The 22,257-nt window shown below is 32.4% G+C and overlaps 1 protein-coding gene across 7 annotated transcripts; it reads left to right on the top strand.

Moving 5' to 3' along the window:
* The first annotated feature begins 541 nt into the window (after positions 1 to 541).
* Positions 542 to 21,645, top strand: LOC141453406 (uncharacterized). Of its 7 annotated transcripts, none has more exons than XM_074126604.1 (21): positions 542 to 705; positions 2,119 to 2,232; positions 2,327 to 2,404; positions 8,493 to 8,627; positions 9,496 to 9,606; positions 9,825 to 9,947; positions 10,248 to 10,490; positions 10,628 to 10,717; positions 11,917 to 12,120; positions 13,130 to 13,272; positions 14,208 to 14,478; positions 14,578 to 14,706; positions 14,863 to 14,988; positions 15,442 to 15,596; positions 16,425 to 16,506; positions 16,590 to 16,785; positions 16,876 to 17,038; positions 17,736 to 17,977; positions 18,097 to 18,220; positions 19,152 to 19,923; positions 20,034 to 21,645. In XM_074126604.1, exons 1-21 carry the CDS (start codon positions 684 to 686, stop codon positions 20,219 to 20,221), a joined length of 3,711 nt encoding a protein of 1,236 aa, XP_073982705.1. In that variant the 5' UTR covers positions 542 to 683; the 3' UTR covers positions 20,222 to 21,645. The 7 variants fall into 7 exon arrangements, with proteins under 7 accessions (XP_073982705.1, XP_073982709.1, XP_073982706.1 ...); XM_074126608.1 differs by having other exon boundaries at positions 8,490 to 8,627; positions 9,831 to 9,947; positions 10,323 to 10,490; XM_074126605.1 differs by having other exon boundaries at positions 8,490 to 8,627; positions 9,831 to 9,947.
* Positions 21,646 to 22,257: the final 612 nt, after the last annotated feature.

The raw sequence follows: 22,257 nt of genomic DNA, 5'->3' as shown, positions 1-22,257 counted from the left end.
ACAAAATCTTGGAAAAGTTCTTGAAGTATTAATATTTTAATGTTCTCTCTTCAATAGAATCTGTTTGGAAGAAACTACTAAATTATTTATTAACGTTCAGCCTTTGAAAGCAAGCTGGCATATAAGAATGCTTGCTGAGTTAGCATTATTCTTCACAGCTCTACTTTGCCGTGCTGTTTCAATGTCTTGAGTTATTAAATTTTCTTACTTGAAACTCTTAAATGCTAATCTTGTCTAATAGCAAATAAATAATATTAAAATGCTTCATTTTCCCTAGAGGTATTAATTCTAAACTAACTGCACAATCTAATTAGGCCGGTTTAAAAAAAAAAACTAAGTTAAATCTGCCCCGCCCTTGTACAATCAAATTTTTAACAAACTTTTCATTAATTGTAATAAAGATTTAGATATATCTCTAAAAATAGAGAATAAAAAATAACTTTAGATCTTACAGATTTTTTAAAAATTCTTGGATTTATTTTAAATATTGTATTTAAGTTTACGGTGCCCGCTCTTATCATCTCCAACTTGTGCGTACTTACGCATTAAAGAAAACACTGTTTTGGTATGCATGTGTACTGTTGGTGATTATATAGCGTGTTTAATATATTTTGTGTATTACACTTCTTAGTTCTTCCATATTTTTCATTATTATTTGTGGAAATGATGTAAATACTGTAAGAATGTCAAAGAATTCATTTGTAGGTACGTAAAATGTTATTTTTTTTTTTAATTATTCCAACCTTGCGTTCCATTAATCAAATGTTTTATTTTCGTGATTTTATTGCTTATTTCTTCTAATTATTAACAATATTCACCTTTTTTTTTCAATTTGCGTGTGGTGATTCAGTTTTTACTTAATTAAAAATTACTATTTTTCTAACCTATTGCTTAAACCTTGTTTAATGAACCTACTTATTTTTTTTACAGAATAGATTCATAACTTCTTTTAGTCTTTAGTATTACCAATTGTTTTCCCTATTTCGAAAGATTAATAAAGTTACAGATGTCATTTGTAAATCCAAAATTAAATGTATTCCTGACATTTGAACCCATATAAAAGTTAACGTAGCTCTCATGATATTTTTGTTTATTATTGTAGGTGTACTACATTGTTATTAATAATATCAAAGTATTCTCAGTTTAAATTGAGAAAATTAATTCCATAAAATATTTAAATACTTTTTTTAAGGAATACTTTAAATCATAATGCGCAATAGTTATTTATCGGCGTTGTTTTTCATTGCATGATTCCAAACCGTGTAGAGGAATAATTGAATGTTTTGGTCGATTGTAGATGAAATTATGATTAGATTGGTAAATAATTCTCCATTTTGTTGAGTGATTCGATTACTTCTTACCTAGATATTTTAAGAGATACTTAATTACGAGGTCATCGGTGTCCCCAGTTTGTTGGAGTTCAATTTACAATTTCATAACAAAACATCTCGTAAATCTTAAGGAAGGACTGTAATTGTAGCATCTTTCATATTTTAACACATGTTTAATAACATGTATTCCCTTTTTTCCAGGAATCATTCATTCGTTTACCGGCTTTGTAATCTAATAATTCTCAGCTTTTAGAAACATACCATAAATACCATATACTATCACAGATTAATGGTTGCATTATGGATTAGTCAATGCAGAAATATTGATTTAAATAATTGATTTACAATCCAATATCTATTCCAGTAGTTGTACTATATCACTCGCTCATCTCACCTAAATGTGTTTAGGACTGATCTAATGTGGCCATTTCCGTTCACCCATTCGTCTAACGTGGTCGAATTCTTCTTGGCGATTTGGTCACCGGCTCTTCCATATACATTAAATTTCTCATTTCCTCTTTTGTCCATTTTTTTCAATTTCTAAAACATCCTTGTATATAGTTGTATATTGCATATAGTTGGCAACTAGTTCTTGCTCGAATAGCAGCACCTATCCACACCCTTGTTAATATATTGTCCACCACTCTGGAAGGATTCTGTTCTTAAGCTATTTAGAATTACATTCCTTCCAGTCAGCACGTTAATTGCTTCTCTAGTTTCTGCATCCTGTAGTGTACTCCGCTAGTTAAAAAGATTGTATTTACACTTATTATTTTTTTTTTAACAGAACAGCACTACGGAATAGCCCGTGTCGAAATAGTTGAAGTAGGCGAAGAAGATTCAGACGAATATGATGAGGAAGATCTCGGAATCGCCATGCGACGGGATGAACACATTAACAGTTGAGTTAAAAACTTAAATACTTTTTTCAAAACCTTTCTAGTGGGTTTTTACAACGTATGGAAGTTGTTAATTATGATTTTTCTTGATTTCAGTGGAAAGCATCCAAAGGATCATCAATGGGGTGGTACCACCAAGACAAGAAGATGAAGCGGAAGAGGAAGAAGATGAGGGTATTGACCTTTGATACAAGCCATCTTAATTTTTAATTATTTCGTTTTAAAATATTTTTTCTTCCCTCAGATTAATATTATTTTTAAAATCCTATTTATGAGAGTATATATTCATAGAACGATATGCAATTTAATTGTGGTTTTATATTATATATATTGTTAGGAATTTCGGTTGGAATTAATACATTTTATTAAATTGAAAGAAAAGGTTATTAATATTTTTATATTTTAAGTAAAGGAAGCATATGATATTAGCTTTGTTACAATAGGATCTCCGATTGTGCTTGATTGTGATTATATAGAACATGCGTAAAGAGAGAGAGATTGGCGTTGATTTTAATTATTACGCATGCTCCGTACACTCACAAACTACACCAGGAGTTCTGTAGGAACAAACCTATTGTTTAGAATAGGTTAGATATATTTCTATGTTTGTTTTCTATTTCAACGTTATTGTTTGAAAATAATCTATGTTTCCATTTAATTTTCTCTTATCTTAATAATTTTGTGTTTTGTCCGGAAAGTTTTATTTATTATTTAATCGTAAATTTTTTTATTGAACACTTCTTTAAACCCTCTACGCTGGACAGAATGAGGTGCAAGTCTAGTTTGGTTGACTTCTTATTTACAAGCTTCAATTTGTTTTTCCACAGAACAGAAGGGCCTCCAAATTGGTAAAATTTATAAAACGTATTTTTAATTAAAAAAAGAAAAAAAGTTCCCTTCAGTTTAAAAAGGAAAAGGTCTTTTTAGCAAAATAATTTCAAATTTCATCCCGAAAAAATTTTACATTGATTTACTTAATCTTAAATTACATAAAAAATTAAAGTTTATTGAAAGTTTTGGGTGCCTCGAAGCTGAGAATGACTAAAAACGAGGACCGCAATTAAATGTACGTTGCGTACTGGGTTCTATTCTCGGACTGGTTGCTTGATATAAAGACCGAATGGAATTAAAAAAATATATTTATATTTGTATTTTATATTTAGTGAGGTGTTTAAGGTTGCAACGGTGGCTAATAAAAGAGAAACTTACATTAAACAGTTTTAAGGGGTTGACCATACTAGACTTTAACCGAGAATGTCTAATGATAATTTTATCTGTCACCGCATGTTTGTTATTTTTTTTTTTTTTTTTTGTTCGAGGGGGAGGAATAGCCTAAGATGACACGTAAGTGTGGTGTGCGAAGACGAGGTAAAAGAGCTTGCCTATGGAGTAACCCTCATTCATTTGTGCTAGCAACTTTTAACTTTGCAAGATATTGTTTGTATGTTGAGGATGTCCATTGTAAATGTTGTCCTGTGTAATAAAGTTGGGAGATAGGGGGCAAATCAAGATCCTCTACTCTTAAGGGTTTAATCCTCTACCTCTTTAATTTTGATCAGTTTTGTTTAGAAATGGATATTCAGAGCAAAGTGGTTCTTTTGGAGTTCTTTAGCTTTTTGGAGAGAACATGTCTTTGTACTTATAGAAACGCTTCTGATCTTTATGTAAGGTGATTTATTAGCAATCGATGGGACAAAGACTGTCAGTCAATGTAGTTTGTGACAGTAGCTTTAATAACAATAATGATAAAAAAAAAAAAAAAATTATATACTTTGCTAGTGCTTTTAGGCATCCAACACTTTTCAATGCTAATAATTATAACAAAATTGTAGCAAGTTAAAATTGTCCTCGAGACTATTCTTTGTTTCGATCTTGTGGAATGAATGAAGACAGATGACCATTGGGAGTGGCAGCTAACCAGGCTAAGTTTTTTAAAAAAAAAAACCTAGTGAGCTGAAAATCTCTAAAGAAAAATGAAATTCTGAAAACAATTATCAGAATTAATGCAAAAAATAAAAGCGATGCTGTAGACAGATAAAATCATCGATATCTATTTGTATATATTTGTTAATTATTTTGTGATGGTTAAGATTTTTCTATAAAATTGAATTGGAACATTAAAAATAGAACTCATTAAAAAAAAAAATACTGTATTATTGAGAACAGTGGCGTCTGCCAAATTTTGCTTTTATGTATTTGGAATTTTGCAAAATTATATGCAAATAGTTCTTATTTTTATTTTTTTTTAAATTATAAAATTTTCTCATTAGATACAATTTAAAAAAAAAGCTCAAAATTAACAAAAATGAAAAAGAATGTAATTTTAGAATTCTACTAGAAATAAAATTGAATTGAAATGAGCTTGCTTGCTTTGTGCTCATATTAACTTTTTATATATAATATATAAATATTAAATATACATGTATATGTATATATTAAAAAAGTATCATAAAAATAAGATACATTAAAAATTTTATAAAATAAAGAATAAATTTTAAAATTCTTTAAAAAATCATAAAACGAACAAATTCAAAATATATAATTATATTTTTGCGATTAAAATTATAAACAGTGGTTTAGAAAAACCACTATCAGCAAGACTGCATTTAGATAAAAGATAATCTAGAAAATTAATAAAAATTTCTTGCGGATCTACATTTTTTAATTAAATAAATAGAAATTAAAGGAAATAACAAAATATATATTGCATTCCGAGTGTGTATTTATATAAAAAAACAAAAGAATTAAAATTGTGTATAAAACCATAAATTGCTATAAAAAAAGAAGGTATATTTGTTAAATGTTTTTTATATTTTTATTGTATAATAAAAACATATATAATCGTCGGGAGAGGGCCCTCTCACAAAAAAAAAAAAAATATTGTGATATTTGAACAGATTATTAAAAAAAACACATCGGTATAAATTAATAAATATAAATAAAGTATGAATAAAGCTTTTTCTCTGCTATGTATTCTTTATTTTTTAAAAAAGTTATAACTAATCTAAAATAATTTAAGTTATGACTAAGGTTAAACTATTTTCTCGAATGATATGAATAAAAAAAAAACAACAGAAAAACTATCTTATTGAGTATACAGGGTTTGTCCCAAAAGTAATGAGCCTCATTATTTTGCCATGCAACTGTACGGCGCTCTTGGAGCGGTGGGACGTCATTTTACAATTACAATTACAGCATGGCCAAGTCTTCTGAAACAATTCGATGAACATCTGTTTTCGGCAAATTTAATTGTTCTGACATCAAACGAACACTCATTCGGCGGTCTTTGTTCAACAAATCACGCACACGAGTGACTTTATCGTCCGTACGCGATGTTGATGGACGCCCAGAACGGGCCTCATCGGCCACTTCTTCCCGGCCTTCCTTGAACGACTTGTGCCACTTTTTGACCTTTGAGTACGACAAGCAATCATCCTTGAAGGCCTGAGTGAGCAAATCAAACGTTTCCTTCGCCGTCTTTTGGAGTTTGACGCAAAATTTTATCGCATAGCGTTGCTCCAAAGTTCTCTCCATCCTAACCACGACGAGGCTCTGCGCAGAGGTTTACTAAAAATGACGTCCCACCGCTCCAAGAGCTCGTACGCAACTGAACCAGGAGTCGTTGGCAAGCTTTGAGTCCCTTCCATCACTTCCAGCCGGTCGCACAAGTGTGTGCTGTACAGTTGCATGGCAAAAAAATGAGGCTCATTACTTTTGGGACAAACCCTGTATACCTATGTGCATCTAATTTGGTTATTTATGCTGTTTGATAGAGTAATAACAATATTACAGGTTCAAAACTAGGCCATCTTGATTTTAGGGTGGTGGAAGTTTCGGGAGGACTTTGAGCGAATATCGTCGTCTTCCACGGAATATATTGTGAACTCCATTTTTTTTTTTTTTTGGAGGTAATCTTCCTATATTCTCTCTCACTTATTCGTCCAAATCTTGCGTCTTCCGGCCTTACCACACAGAATTCTCTCGTGACATCCTTGTAATTTGACTTACTCTGCACCATAATAACCCTAGCAATCTCATCCTTTTTGTAAAGCTCATTTAGTTCCATTTAATTTAGGGATTCGCCCATCCCTATTTATTTATTTCAGGGATTACAATTTTTGTAGAGTACGTTCTTTTCCTCAACCTCGATCAGAGGCTTTTTCTTTTTAAATTGCACAAAAAAAAAAAAGTTTCGCTAAAAGATGTAACTTTTGATCTAAACATAATTTCACAGACTAATTTAGCTCTTTCTTGACAGTAACTTGAACCGAAGTAAATGTTTTAGGGGTAACCTACTCAAACTTTAATAAGTAACTTAAATTTGGCTTTTTTACTAATTAGTCCACCAAATTTTTTTGAGGGGTTTAATACTTTGAGAAGTATTTTACTATTTTTATTAAATTGAAGTTTAATTATCTCACAAAATTTAATAGCATTTGAGTATTGCACGAATATTTACTCGAATATTGATTTCTCACCAATTCGGATTATATATACTCCAAGATTTCTTTATTCTCGAAGAATAAGCTATTTACCTTATTCATTTTTATTCATATCAACCTTAAAATTGTTTATTTTGTTTGTTTAATACTAGAGAATTTAATGTAAAATATTAATTATTGTGAAGAAACTGTACATTATTATTTTTTTTTCGGTACTTCTGTTATTTAAAATAATAAAAATTCATAGTTTTTATGTATTTTCTATTTTATTTCATTCAATAACTAATTAATTGACCTGTCAGTGAAAATAACTAATAAGTTATCGCGAAGGTGAAAGGTTAAAGTCCATGAGTTCTACATAGACATGTATATACACTTAAATATTTCCAATTTTTTTTTTAAAACAACAACAGTTAGTCATTTTAATGATCATAATAATCGAAAGCAAAAATTGGGATGCGCAACTGTTATAAAGTAAAAATAAACTTAAATTTGTCGTATTTTATATTGTATATTGGAAAAATTTGTTTAAAGAGACAAGAATTTTTTTATAAGACTGTACTAATCAATGATGGGCCTCATCATCTTCTTCTGGGAAGTGCGTACTTTCTCGCCAATCGAGTGAGAGACGTCGTATGGGTAAAGTACTAAGTCCTCTCAGACATTCACTAAACGCGTAGGGTTTGAAAAAAAAAAAAAAACTAAAGAATTAAATTATTTCTCTCAACAATCTGGAAAGGAACGCATCAAGAGTGAGAGTGTATGTATAGAGGTGGAATAGGAAGAACTTGTTGATGGGAAGAAGGAGTTGACAAGATTGCTGGAGAAGGATGAAATTGGAGAATTGCTGATGTTCAAAATAGGGAATTGATGGAAAAGGATGGATTGGCGAAGATAAAAGAGAAATAAATTGATTGCTCTGCTGAGATTTAAAGCGAGAACTAAGAGGATTACAGAATCTCATTATCTTAAAAACTATCAGTTTTCATTAAATCATACAAAACTCCTAGCAAATCAATTCTAGCATGGTGAGCAACTGAGATAGGATATGCTGAAGAGTAGATAGCCATAAAATGATTCCGGATGTAATGCCATTGAGAGCATTGCATCACTGAAATCAGCAGGCTTATATATTCCTCATTGTGTGCATAAAGACTGGCTTTTTCCAAATAAGTAATTGCCTAATTTTTCAGGCGGACTTTACGTCCAACTGCCAAATTTAGTGTCGCGGACAGAGGCAACTAGCAAACAAACTTTACTGTAAATTTCTTTTATTAACCATTAAATGCAAGGCCTAAGACCTGGGAATCAAACCCAGTACCAAAATACATATTAGCTTTGCAGGTCTCGCCTCTTAACCACTCGGCCTCCGTGGCGCCTAGGTTTTTCCAAATAAGTTTTTTTAACTTCTCATTTTTATGGTTTCTGCAATCCTCTTCTACAATGCGGTCACATTTTCTGTCCTGATGTCGTAAGTTTACGTAGGTATACGAGACTGTAGTATCTTCTGTATTGTCCGATTGATATAATTGTATCAAAGTCTTCAATATCTTAATTTGATCTATTAACTCAAATCAGTTAACTTAATGGATTCAATTTAGAGAATCATTTAGATTGGTAAAACTTATTATGATCTCCGGCCGAGATTCTAAATTGAATACCAGTCCATTGCTTTCCAAGTGACGCGTTGACGCTCATTGCAATAAGAAAGCTGTCTCAGAAAATTCATTGAGTTAACTGCAAGCGTCGAAAGTAGAAATTATTATTTCTAATTATTATTAATTATTAATTTTTCTTTTTTTATTCTTTCTACACAGCAGCGGATTCAAGCAAAAACGTGGACAACCAGGAGACTGCTCTCAGTCTTAATAGTGACAAACAAGTTACAAATTTAGATTCAAGTGAGAAAAGATTGTCCTCTGAAGATAGTGATGTTTTTTATGATTCTGTTGATGGTAAGTATAAATAATATTTCTATAAATCTGGACTTGGTATTTTTAAGAAGCTGTTTTATAGGTTCAAGATTAATTTATAAGCTGAATTTCAAGTGAAAGGACTTTATTCAGAGGCTCGAAGTTAGAAATTGGAACTCTGAGCAGTTACTGTATAATGTCCAAGAATGGACATTTCTAGGGATTAGAAGATTTTGAATTTCTTGCCCTTTCAGTTATTTTCTTTAATTTCTAAATTAATATTGCTCAAGATTCATTATGTGTTCAAAATAAAATAGCAGAATTTAACCTACTTGTACTAGGCCACTTACCTTAAAAAGCATCTTTTTTTTCAACAAGAGTTTGAAGGTTTTTGGAGAGCTTAAATGCAATGCCTCCCATAAAAGGGTTCTTTTCTTTTTCTCTCTCAAAAATAAAGCTCTGAGCTTTTTTACTTTAAACTTGGTGAGTTACAATTACTGGCCTTGTCCAGTCCATTTTTCCATCATCAAATCCATCAATTTTGTGCAAGTAATTTTGCTAGTAAAAATAGACAGAAGAACTGAGGTTGTGATAGATTTAGATAGAATGAATCACGTTAAATAAATTGGGGAAAATTAAAAATTTCAGAGAAAATTAGGTATTTTTTTTTATAAAATTGGGAAATTGTTAAGCAGAAAATGTCTTAATCAAAGTTTTTATCATTAAAGGCAGCCCTTTAAGAAAGGAAAAAATGGAAATAGATTTCTCTTTCTATTTCTAGATATTTTGTGAAGATGTCAAAAAATTAAAACTTAGAAAAGAGGCTGCTATTAAAGTTCATTTCAAAGTAAATAAAAAAAAAAAAAATTGCTCAAGTCTATACAAATAAGAAATTCTCTTCTGATTTTAGTGGATAGTTCAAAACTGGATGAAGATGATGATCACTTTGAAGATTCTGTTGATAAAGAAATGATTGAAGCAAATTCAACAAATAAGAAAAATGATTTAGTTTCTGTGGAAGGTATTTTTCTTTGACTTCTTTTTCTGTTTGAATGGATCCCATTCTTTCTTGTAAGTTTATCATGTGATTAAACTGTTATTATTGAAAAGTCTTTGAAGATTTGGTTTATTTTTCAAAGTATAATCCAAATTTGCCCCAATAATTGTCCAGATGAGATTTTTTTTTTTTTAGATGCCATGAATTCATACAATCTACTTTTACCTCCTTTTTTTTTCAAGGTACAGAGGATAAAAGTAGTGAAAAAGTTAAAGTTGGAAAAGCCAATGATGGTCAAGTTCTTCTTGTAGAGCAGTCATCAATTGAAGGTGATGAGCAGCAAAGCGTTGCAGTTTCTAGTCAGGGTAAGTCTATAAATGTTTACTATCCAATTAGGAGATTTCTGTCTTTGAGTTAAAGATGGCTGAAAGTAAAACAATCATTATTGAAATCATTTTCTTTATCTACAGCTCCTACAATCATGTAGAACAAAATAAGCAAGTTATATTCTTTCAAGTATTGTAGAAGATCTGTTCTTTTTCTTTGTTTTAGTTCTAAATAATTGCAATTCGAATGTTAATTTAGTGTTCATACCATAAATAAATAATAAAATTAGTTAAAAATATTTAAAAAAATAAACATAAGAATTCATTTTGAATTTGTAGACAATATTTGTAATGAAGAAAACATAATAATTTTATCAGACTCATCAGATGTTGATAAAAAGTCAGTTTCTTCAGGAAATGAAGCTGTAGAAGCTTCAAAATCTTCAACGAATCTTCAAAGTACAGAGGATAAAAGTAGTGAAAAAGTTAAAGTTGGAAAAGCCAATGATGGTCAAGTTCTTCTTGTAGAGCAGTCATCAATTGAAGGTGATGAGCAGCAAAGCGTTGCAGTTTCTAGTCAGGGTAAGTCTATAAATGTTTACTATCCAATTAGGAGATTTCTGTGTTGCTGCTGGTAACCTAAAAAAGTTAATTTAAAAATAAAATTAAGTAAACTGTGTAGTTACTTAAAACAAAAACTTTTTTTTTACCATCTACAGATAGGAAAAAAAAATCAATACGAAGGAAAGACTTTGTCAAAAAGAGACGACAAACTAAAGTAGAAAGTAAACAGCAAATCTTGCAGGACGGTAAGTATCATAAGCAAGATTGTTGATTTGAATTCTCACAAATTATTATTTTTTTTTTGTGAATCTATTCTAACTTTTATCCAGTATTTCTTTCTACAGCAGAATTCAGGTCCGTAGTCTCCAGCTATTCCGTCGGCCCACTTCCCATCTTGAAGTCCCGTTGCTCCATCTCGTTGTTCTAGCATAGTGCTGACTTCCTAATTTTGTTTGGACTCTTTCCTGCCACGAGGCTGAAAAATTTAGAACCCTTTGGTGCCATTTTCTAAGGCAAATTACCTTACCAATGTCAGATTTTTATAAAAGAACTTCTACTCTCATTCCCCGGCGGATACATTAATGTCTTGCAGATATAAAACCATGAAACTGCATGCTTTAACGGAGAAAATCCAATATGGTTGGTTTCAGGCTGGTTATTACTCGATTTTCATAACTGGCAACTTTTAATCCAATATTATGGTTTAGATAATTAATAGTGAAGGATAATAGTAGGATATCCCATATCCTTTGTAGTATCCCATAGTCCCATAGTCCCCGTAATAAGGATCTTATCACTTTTCGCCCAATAGCTATCTTCTTCAGGTACATAAAATAACTCAAGCCTATAATTCCTTATCGTTGTCTAAATTAATGAATTCTAATACATTTTCTCCAGCTTTCTGCTAATACTTCTGCCCTCAACGTTGAGGTTCCTGGGTCTGACTCTCTGAATACCAGAATCACGTGATCATCCGCGAAAGACAAATGAGTGAATCATTTAGCGTCCTCTCTCGATTCTTCTAATGTTTCGTGGAATGCTACGTATTCCATCCTTGAAGATGATATCCCTAAACGTTAACTTATATAATCATCCGTATGCTTACTTTCCTACGTTGGGAAAAAAACATTTTTTTCTTTTATATGGTTAATAGTTATTTTGGTACAGACGTTGAACTGCTGGTATCCTTAGAATTTTTTGAGCGTCAGAATCATACACTTTTTGTAGATCAGAAAGATCTGGTGACCTTTCTATTACCTGCGCTAGGCAAAAGCTATTGTTCATGCAAGATTTTCCACCTTGATTGGCACATATATTATGACCATATGATCATTTATGATGATTTAAAATGTAAAACAACAGGTTTCTTTTGTTTCATTTCTGCATTTTGGTTTGTGTTTTTTTTACACTTCACTCTAACCATTGTGCTTTCTTTATTTTCCAGATGCTGAGAATGACAGTGAAATAGAATTGATTGAATTTCCATCTTTTAGTAAAAAAGATAACTTGAAAAAATCTTTAATTAAGCGATCAGTTTCTAAAGCTATTATAAAAAACAATAGTGAGAAAAAGGTAGTAACGTCATTTAAGAAGAAGAGAAGAATACAATTTGAAAAGAAAACTTGCAAGGATGATGTTCCTAATCTAGGTAGGATTTTGGTAGAGATTGAGCTAGAGAAGTGTAGAGTATATGTTGAAATGGGTTCCGGATAGGGGAACTAAGTAGGGGTCTGAGGTACATTTGTTACCCTGCAAATGGATACTTTGAATTACTTCAAAACACTATAAAAAGTACCGTTGTTTATGTTGATGCAACATGAAAATGGTGATTTTGTAGCTTTGCATCAGTAGCTTGGACATCACTTACATATTTTTATTTTCTGATGTCATTTGCGATCCTCAAATTGTCTATAGATTACAAACATTTTTTAAATAAACTCATGAATAACCTAAGCAGCTTCTAAACAAGCTTAGGACCTAAATTACCGCTAAGTATTCGAACTGTCAGACTCGAGATTTCTCTGTACAGCTCTAGCTAATAAAGATTAGGGCGCGGCCGTAATCACCAAGGAGTTGAGGATCCAAATCTGTTCCGCAGGAAGACGCTCGTGGTAGACTCCACATATTTCACTTTTCTCCACTTGATCTGAATTGTCTGAACTGAAATGTAACTTCTTCTTCTCTATCTTCACAAACTAGTCGCCAATGGCGATACAGTCGGCGAGGAGTGTTAGGGATGTTAGAGGAAGCGAGAGACAGTACAAGAGGATTAAAGCTAGTCGAGAGAGTTGTATGGAATTTTTGGTATTTTGTCTTGGCGAGTTGGTCTATGAAGGGAATGTTGAGGTCGTGGTGAAGAGTGAGGTTAGTCACCTTAGAAAGGAGCGTCAGCTATCTGTCGGAGGAGTTTTGACTGAAATGTTCTGTACTGTCCGTATGTTCTGTAGGTTTGGCTGAACCCCACAGTTCTAGTCCTGTAAGTCCACATAGGTTTGAGAATAGTACTGTATATTAAGCGTTTGAGTACAATGGGTAATTTGGAGCGTCGTCCAAGAAGTCTGTAAAGCAGTTTCGCGCTCAGTTAAACATAGAAGTTTTTATATTTTGTGTAAAACTTTTGTTTTCAAATACCCACTGTTTTTTTTGTTTTTCTTTAGTTTTAGAAGCACCGCGAGATAAAACTATCAAGACAGGTAATGAAGATTCAGTCGACAAGAAAGATCCGCCAAAGGCTGCTGAACCGAAAGAAACGGACCAGACTAACGAACATACTGAAGAGGGAATTATTGCCGTAGAAAAGGTAACTTAAAAGCTTTCGTATTTTTATTATTTGAAGGTATTAGATGCAGTTGGAGACATTTAGAGTTGAGGCTTACTTATTGCTTACTTTTTTTTTTAATACTATTTAAGGATTGTTCTTATTAAAAAACTGTAATAAGTATCCGCAAACTTCCTGATTAAGTATCTAGGTTACTTATTGAACTTTATTAATGGCAAAAAGTGAATAAAAAAATCTGATGTATCCAGCTTTCATTAAAATCTAACTCTTTAAATATTTTTCATCATGCTTTCTTTCTTTAAAAATTGAAGTTTCATTAAATGTTGGTTTCTGTTTTATACATGTAGATTTAAAAAAATAAATACGCACTGCCTCCATAAAACTACGTTTTCTGATACATGTTCTTGAAACTTTGAAGAATTCCATTGGAGCTGTTTTTGGGGGAAAAATCGCCAATAAAAGTGCCCCAGCAAAGCAGCGTTTCTGGTTAAAAAATTTGCTTTAAAATCGAAACAATGTAAATAAAGTAATCGCCAATTTTTTCAGGCGGGGCTTAACATCCAACTACCAATTACGTGTTGTGGACGGAGGCGTCTAGCAAACATACTTTACTGTAAATTTCTTTTATTACACACGAAATAAAATCCGAGGCCTAAGACCGGGAATCGAACCCAGTACCACAATACATATTAGCTTCGCAGGTCTCGCCTCTAACCGCTCGGCTACCGTGGCGCCCTCGAAATAATGTATTTATTATTATTTACGCTACATACCGAAAAAATGTACTTGAAGTAATACTTTAATGGGAGCTGATTAATCTACTTTCCTCAGAAATGAATTTTCTTGGAAACAGAAAAGAAAAAGGCCAATATGTTGTACATCTTGTTTTCAGGGAATTTTAAATAAAATCGCAATTTTTATTTGTATTAAATTTTCCTTCTTTTTTTTCCCATTAGCCAATTTTAAAGGTCCAGTCAAAAGAAGCTGATAAAAAACTTACATGTCCGAAGAAAACCACAACAAATATTTCATCAGTTGATGAAGAACAGTCAACTGATAAGACCACTGATGTAGATATGGTTGACAATTCAGAAAGACAGTTATTAAAACAGTTTCTAGATAGAGTGGGCAACGTTAAGCGAAGATTTAGTAAAACTAAACCAAAGAAGACCTCGGTAAAAAGTTCATCAGGTGAGATGTCATCTAGCTCTGCTGTTGAAGATAATGGTAAGTTCAAACTCAAACTGTACTATATAATCTAACAGTTTTTTGAATGTTTATGATAAAATAAAATATTTTTATTGATAATTAAACAATTATTTTCAGATAATTCGAAATCAGAAGAAGAAATTGAACAACGTTCAGTAAAACCTACTAGAAAATTTCTTATAGGAGCTTTTAATAATGAAAAGCCTGATTTAACTCATCCTCGTTACAGGAAACCACTTGAAATGGGTTAAGTGAACATTAGATTTTATTAACTTTACCCTTAAAATTTGTTTACATAAAATTCGGCTGGGATGTATAGAAAGGAGAAGATTGTTGTCTTCAGGGATGTCCTCCAGCTCCTTTTAAGATGTTTGCTAAATTATAAAAACTTTCTTGTTCTAGGTTGGGTCAGAGAGTTGGTGTACAGAAATCTGAGTAGCAATGACAAAAGGACTCGTTTTGCAGATGTATATTACTATACGCCTAAAGGAAAGAAATTAAGATCTAGCATTCAGGTTAAGCAGTATTGTAAGTATGTAAATTTTTTATATACACAAATTATAAAAATCAAATGTCAATTTTTCGTGGATAAGTACAAAAAAAAATCAAATTTGTGTTCTTTTTCTCTCAGCAAGAAACAGGGCTGCGAACTATAATAATAATAATATAGGGAAGGGATTAGCTATGAGGTTAGCATACTAGACTCCCACGCGGAGGTCCCGGGTTCGAATCCAGCAGCTGACCCTTAGATTTTCTCCTCCTAGGAGCTTCTTACAGCTCACTGGTGATGGACAGTGTTGTCTGTAACGAGAGAACACTGTCGGGAGGCCGTCAGTGCACTGGAAGAAGCTCCGGGCGCTAATAACCTTAGATGACGCGCCTTAAATCAATCACAAAAATAAATAAATAATAATAATACGTAATAATAAGCATAATCATAAATCATAGATCATAAATTGATAAGCATTTTCTTAATTTTAGTGCCACGAGGATTATCATTGAAGAATTTCACGTTCGCTAAAGAATCTCTTGGAATTAATGACAACGTTAGAGAAATAGTGAGATCAGCCCGTGTCAGCCTTAACAGTAAATTTGTAGATAACAAACGTGCCGTAGCTAATAACCGCAGAATTAAGGTGAGCTAAAATTCTTGTTACCTTGAAGAAATTAATATTTGCAGTTAGGGAAGGGATTATCCAAGTGGTTAGCGCACTGAATTCTGACGCGAAGATCCTGTGTTCGAATCCAGTTGCTGACCTTTAGATTCTCTCTTTCTAGGTGCTTCTTACAGCTCACTGTTTGATGATGCGACAGTGTGTTGTCCGTGGACAAGGGAGTGTTTGAGGCTTCAAATTGTACTTAAAAAAAAAAGCTATGGGCTTCAATGTAATCATACGTTGAAGCGTCCTTAAATTAAATTTATATTTAGGTATGATGATAGGTTAAATATTGTTGTATTTTGATAGCATTTTAAACATTTAAGTATCTCCCTTGAAATCATTTGTTTTTTAGCGATAAACTTTCTTAAAGTCACTGGAGATACAGCATTCACCCCACCTAACCCTTTAATTGTCTTAAAAATTCAGAGAATTTATCAATCTTAATTCAGATCGCATTGGACCATTCTAAAATTTACTTATAGCTGAAAAAAAGAAAAGAAAAAAGTAATGCCTATTTTTTCAGGCAAGCTTTTTTTACATCCAACTACCAAATCAGGTATCGAGGAAGGTGATGACCAACAAACCAATTTCACTGTGAATTTCCCTTATTAACCGTCAGATAAAATTCAAGGCCTACACTGGGAATCGAACCCAGTACCCATAATACATAAACATTAGCTTTACGGGCTTCGCCTCAAACTGCTCGGCTATCGTTGCCTCTGATTTGCTTCTAGAATTTCAACTAAAACTTTTTCTTTCCAGTTGTAGATTTTTTTTAACTAATAATATACGTTTTCTTTTAAGGAATTGAAACGATATTTGAAGGCAAAGATGTTTTCGTCGAAAAAGAAAACTGCGAATTATCTTTCTAAGAATCCATTCAAAGGTAACTTCGGTTTCCTTCTCATTTTCCCTTTGTTTCGAGTTTTTTTTTGTTTTGTTTTTGAAAACTTTCAAAAACTTTTGTAGCTGCCATGTGTAAGAAATCAGAAGTGGTTCAGGACTCAGAAAGCGAAACTAAGTTTAGCAATGATGAGTATACTGATGATGCGTCAAAACCATTTGTAGCTGCTAAAAAATGTAAGAAATCAGAAGTGGTTCAGGACTCAGAAAGCGAAACTAAGCATAGCAATGATGAGTATTCTGAGGATGATGATAAAATGAAGTAATTTTAATCATTAAAAAAATAAATAACAATAACAATAACAATGTAATTTATTTGCTATTTTGATTTGTTATTTGTGTGTTCTTGCAGAAGATCTACTTGTACACAAAAGTGTCCAAAAGCATTACATTTTATACCAACTATTTTATGTATTGATTGTGAAATGAAATTCCATCCACAATGTGAAGGAATCACACTTGAAGATGAAAGTGATTTTGAAGACCTCACACCTATAGTGGATTATATTTGTAAAGTAAGTTTAATCATTTGTGAATTCAAACATTCTGTTTTAATGAATATTCTCAAATGAAAGTGTTTTGTTTTGTTTAAAAGTGACATTTTTGAAGTCAAGTCTTTAAGTACATATGTACATATATATAGGCGCCGCCAGGAAGGTTTCAGGTTTCAAAACTTTCTTCAATAAAAAAAAGCTACGTAAAATTAACATAAGCTGTATTTGTTCATCATTTAGGAAATTCTAGCTCTAAGATTAAGTAAAACAACAAGAAACATTAAAAAACGGGAAAATTTGTTGTATGAGTTGAAAACGATAATTCTTTAATCTAAAATTTGGACGTATTTTTAGATTAAATTGAGGGTTGAATAGTCTATAGTTGAATAATCTTCCGCGATCCAGGGACTTGGTGTGGTGGGCTCAAGATGAAGTTCCTCTCCAGAATCTGGAGAGTGAGAGAGAGACTTCTCTGGATAAAGCTTGAAAGAACAAGTTTTCAGAGCTGAACTCTCAGCTATACTCTTCCTTCACTCTGGCAGGAAATAACTAATACTTGTAATGCCGTGCTTTTTTTTTGTTTCTTTGGGTCAAACATAGAACGCTATCCGTTTGTAGGCCTGTACGATGCATGCATTTATTCGTCCTGTGGAAAATTTTAGTAAAAGAATGTTATTGCCGCCAATCAATTCCACATATTATTTATCTCATTTTCCAGAAATGTAGATTGATAAGGCACAGAAATGCAGGAGAACCTCTGAGATATTTTCCAACTCCATCTTCTTCTCCATCTTCGTTGATACTTCCGCCAACAGTACAGTTAGACCTTCATTCACCAGAAAAGAAACTGGACAGTACATCGACCATTCAAATGCCAGAAATCGATGTAGAAGTTGGCCGTCAACAGGTTGATCTCAGTTCTTCAACAGCAGATGATGATGATGATGATGATGATGATGAGTTAGTTCCTGATTTATTTTATTCATTATTATTTTTTGGCGCGTCTATAACAGAGGGTTTTTCCAGTGCATCATTTGGCTTTTTTTAATTCTCGACATATAGATGTTTTTCTTTTCCAGAACAGAGATAATGTCTCCCATGTTATCACAAGGCGAGTCTGAATCTGATGAGAACTCCACTGAGGATAGTGAAGCGAATGAAATAGAAGATCAAGTTTATGCAGAAAATGCCAGTTTTATAGAAGTAATTAAGAATATTCTTAATATAAGTTTCATTATAAACTTAAGCAGTAAAAACAAAATTCAATTGAAATCTGTCTTTAAATTTGCTGTGATATCATTTCTTACACAATTGAACATAAGTGAACATTTTTCAGTTCATCTGATATGCTTTTACAGTTTTTTAAAGGCGTAATATGCAGATCTAAGATATTTTCTTTAAAAAAACATTCTAGGAGAAAAAGTGAAAAACCTAGCTTCTGTCCTAGACTTTTCCAAAGTAGCTATAACTAATAACTTAAACTAAATTACTAACCTGAAGTTACAAATAGTAATTAAAACTATTCGTATTTCGGTTTACAAATTCGTTACCAAATTAGTTGAAATCACTTGTGATGGAATCAATTTGCTCAGCAGTATTCCACGTACGTCTCATAGGAGTTGAAGTGATGTTTAGAGTTAACGGAACCGCAGTCTCAAAGCGTTCGTAGTTCTTGTAAACAATATTGAACTTTGTTTGTTATACTTTGTATTTTTAGAGAGTATTGGGTTTTATCTTAAGGTTTTTCCTTATTTCTGATTTCTACGTCTCTATGCAACTTCTTTCTTTTTTACATCGGGTATAGACCAGTCTTAAGTTTCCAAGCGTGATGTGGAGGAGAAAGTCATGAAATTGGATGTTGATAGGAGGGAGTTGGCGATGCAGATTCTAGTAGCACTGTATTTTGAAGTACATCAACTTAATTAGTTCTTTCCTTATTAATACGTCAGGGGTAAATCTTAAAAAAACACCTGCTTTATGGGAAGCTGATATTACGTACATCTATACTCTCATCTAAACAAATAATAAACTTCTCTGTCTTTTGTTCATCCTTAGAAAAAGTTGAAACTCTCAAAAATTTTCTTCATAATGATATCTTCCTCTGGTGAATTCTAAATATTCTTAAATTTCACAGAACTCTCCGCCGGGCGAGTATATTGAAGATGTTAGTTCTGAACCAATAAATGAAGCTCAAATGTCTTTCAACAAACAAGATGGCGCAATTCTTTTACTTACAGGCGATGGAAGTAATCCCAGCATGCAAGTTTCCGCGAATGGAGAGCTACTTATTTCACAGAACAATCGTCAACTTGTTTGCAAAGGTTTACTGGGTAATGATGACGAATTGAATTTGAATTGCCCAGTCAATGAAGGGAAATCAACAAATCAGTCAGCTGATCAACAAATAGATCAAGAATTTGATGAAATAGTTCCTACACAAATTGAACCATCAAATGCTGAAGAATATGAAATGGTGGTCAACAATAGTGAATGCGGCAACAATAAACCTACTTTAACACTAATGACAGAAAATGGATTAATAAACTTGGCAATTGCTGGCATTGTTGATGAAGAATACAGTGCAAGATCATTAAAGGAAATACAATCAGAAGGAAAAAGTACAGCCAAAGAGGAGCAGATGTTGGAAAGTATGGCGGACAGTGAAAACAGTACAGATCATATCAAACATTCAGATGCTAAAAAAGAGGAAGAATTGATTTTGAAGAAAGCAAGGAATATGAAACCACCTTGTCATTGTGCGCTGAGTAAGACCACAGATCTGTACAAATGTAAAATATTTACTGAAGCAGAACGTGCGATTATCTATCATAAATTTTGGAAAAACCTATCTTGGAAAAAGAAGAAAAAATTTGTAGATGCTTTAGTGGAAAGATCAGGAAAATCAGGTGGGTAAAACTTAAAATGCTAAATAGAAAAACGTTAAGAGAGAAAATTATAGAGTTTTTTTTCCAGATCTGATATATTTTTTTTTTATTCCCGCCTGTTCTTTTTCCAGGAGACGGGAGAAGTGGCGAGGACTCATGTATATTCAATTTGGAGAAAAATGGTGAGCGGTACAGAGTTTGTCGGAAAATGTTCCTAAATACACTTGGCATTGGAGAATGGAGTCTAAATAATTGGCTAAAGAATATTCATGATGGTTATAAACCAAGAAAATATTGGAACGATCTTACGTTACGTTAAAAATAATTTAATGTGAATTTTTTTTCTTCTTAGCGAATTAAGTTGATGCCTGAATCGTGACATTACTTGAAACTATTCTGTCAGAATAGATGTTTCATAAAATTTCTCTATGCAGTTTTATGATTGTGGGGTCCAATGTTTGAGGAAAATAGTGTTTATTTGCGAAATACTCATCAAAGAATTTTTTGGATATCATTCTCTTTGTTGGGACCTCTTCTGGGAGCAACAAAAAAAAAAAAAATAATACAGGGCGACTTCTGGGAAATAGGTTGAATCGTGGTAGGATCTCTTAATTCATGACCTGAATGTTGATTTGGTTACTTAACGAGCATCATCAAGTTGCTGGATAACAATTTGAACGTTTTATTTAACGATTTCTTCCTTTACATTGAAGAATTGTTTGCAATACAGAGCAGGCCTTAATGGTCTGATTCTTCTACAGCCTTTCCTCCCTCCTCCGACCCTCAATATCATGTTTTGAGGATGAAGTTCTCATCTAGGGAATGGATTTTGCTTACCTGTTTTTGCTTGAAAATTCTTTCCTAGGTCAGAAATTGATGGAAGAAAACATTTTTATGTGGAAATTCAAGCTAAAAAAAAAAGGGATTTGTATTAGCGATAGTATTATTCGATAATCAATATGAGAGCTCGCTGACAATTGTTGTCCTCCGTGAGGTCGTGATGGCTCACATGATCCAATTTCTGAATCTTTTCCATAATTGTGGGCGTCTTATAAACTAAACCCTAGTCAGTCCCGCATCAGTATGACCAACTGGCTCATGGTTTGACAAGAACCTTTTAATAGAATGAAGAAATAAATGCCAATTTCAGTCATGATATATTTTTATTATGACGAGCTTTCGACCTAGGGACTAGGTCCATCTTCAGGGCTAATTTACAATGTAATATTTTACATCATTATTGAGATGTGTCTGTCTTCTCTCTTGTCTGCTCATGGACTGAGTGTTCATGGAATGATGTAAAATATTACATTGTCAATTAGCCCTGAAGATGGACCTAGTCCCTAGATCGAAAGCTCCGGCATAATAAAAATATATCATGACTGAAACTGGCAGTTATTTTTTCAATGAATCAGTCACCCAAAATAATGATCAGTAAGAATCTTTTAGTTTAACTTATTCAACAAATTGTGGTGTAGTACTTCTTGGCTTTCCCTCGGGATCAAGAACATACTCAGCACGAATTAATCCCTTGTAACCCTTGCGGCGTCTTGTCATCTCCATGTTAAAATTCGAAAAGGGGGAAAATCCTTTGGTGGAAATTCAGGTCTACTTGACGTTCTACACTTCAGGGAACATCAAATATTTTTTTGCTTCATTCACCCAAATTAATCTAATCTTTAGATAGAATAACAGTATTTATAAAACATTTTAATCTTCACCATCAATATCGTTCTGCAAAAAGATGTCAGTTATTTATGCATCAACTTCTAAGGTTCACTCTCTTAATCTGTGAACATTATTCTTTGTATTACTTTTTTTTTTCGAAGATTTTAATTTTCTTGTAAAAATAATAATTCTAGCTACTGGAAATCTTTTCCTTTTGTTCTTAATTGATTTCCATTTATGTACAAAAGAAAATATAGAACCTAACCATGTAATGTACAACAATACATCAATTTTATGTAAAAAAAATTGTTTTAATATCTCGTTTTTTCTTTTAATTTCCCTTTCTCTACTAAGAGAAAGTTTTGTATTCTTGAGATATTGAGATTTCACCTGAAATGTTGAGTACTTAAAGGAGTTTCTCTGTGTCTTGTACAAATTGGTCTAGGTGTGTATGCTTATGTTATGAGTCCATCGTAATTCAAAAAAAAACTAATTGTAACACGATCATCAACAAAAATCTAAGTCATTAATGGTATCAAAAGTAAACTATTAAAAAGTACTAAATTCACTTACGTAAGTATTATTTAAGTGTATACATAAAATTCCCAATCGAATGACACTTCATTTCTTAAAATCGGCGCTACGTTGTTTACAAAAAAGTTAATAAGAAGAAGAAGAAGATTTTCT

This window comes from Rhodnius prolixus, unplaced genomic scaffold (genome assembly GCF_049639745.1).
Source record: "Rhodnius prolixus isolate KJV_2025 unplaced genomic scaffold, Rpr scaffold_3, whole genome shotgun sequence".
Classification (NCBI taxonomy): Eukaryota; Metazoa; Arthropoda; class Insecta; order Hemiptera; family Reduviidae; genus Rhodnius; species Rhodnius prolixus.
This window is presented reverse-complemented; position numbering and strand designations above follow the sequence as displayed.

Coding starts and splice junctions, on each gene's coding strand:
- LOC141453406 (XM_074126602.1), top strand. CDS start 684: ATGTCAAAGAATTCATTTGTAG. Junction 14,479..14,577: donor CTCTGCTGTTGAAGATAATG/GTAAGTTCAAAC, acceptor AATTATTTTCAG/ATAATTCGAAATCAGAAGAA. Junction 18,221..19,151: donor AAAATGCCAGTTTTATAGAA/GTAATTAAGAAT, acceptor TAAATTTCACAG/AACTCTCCGCCGGGCGAGTA.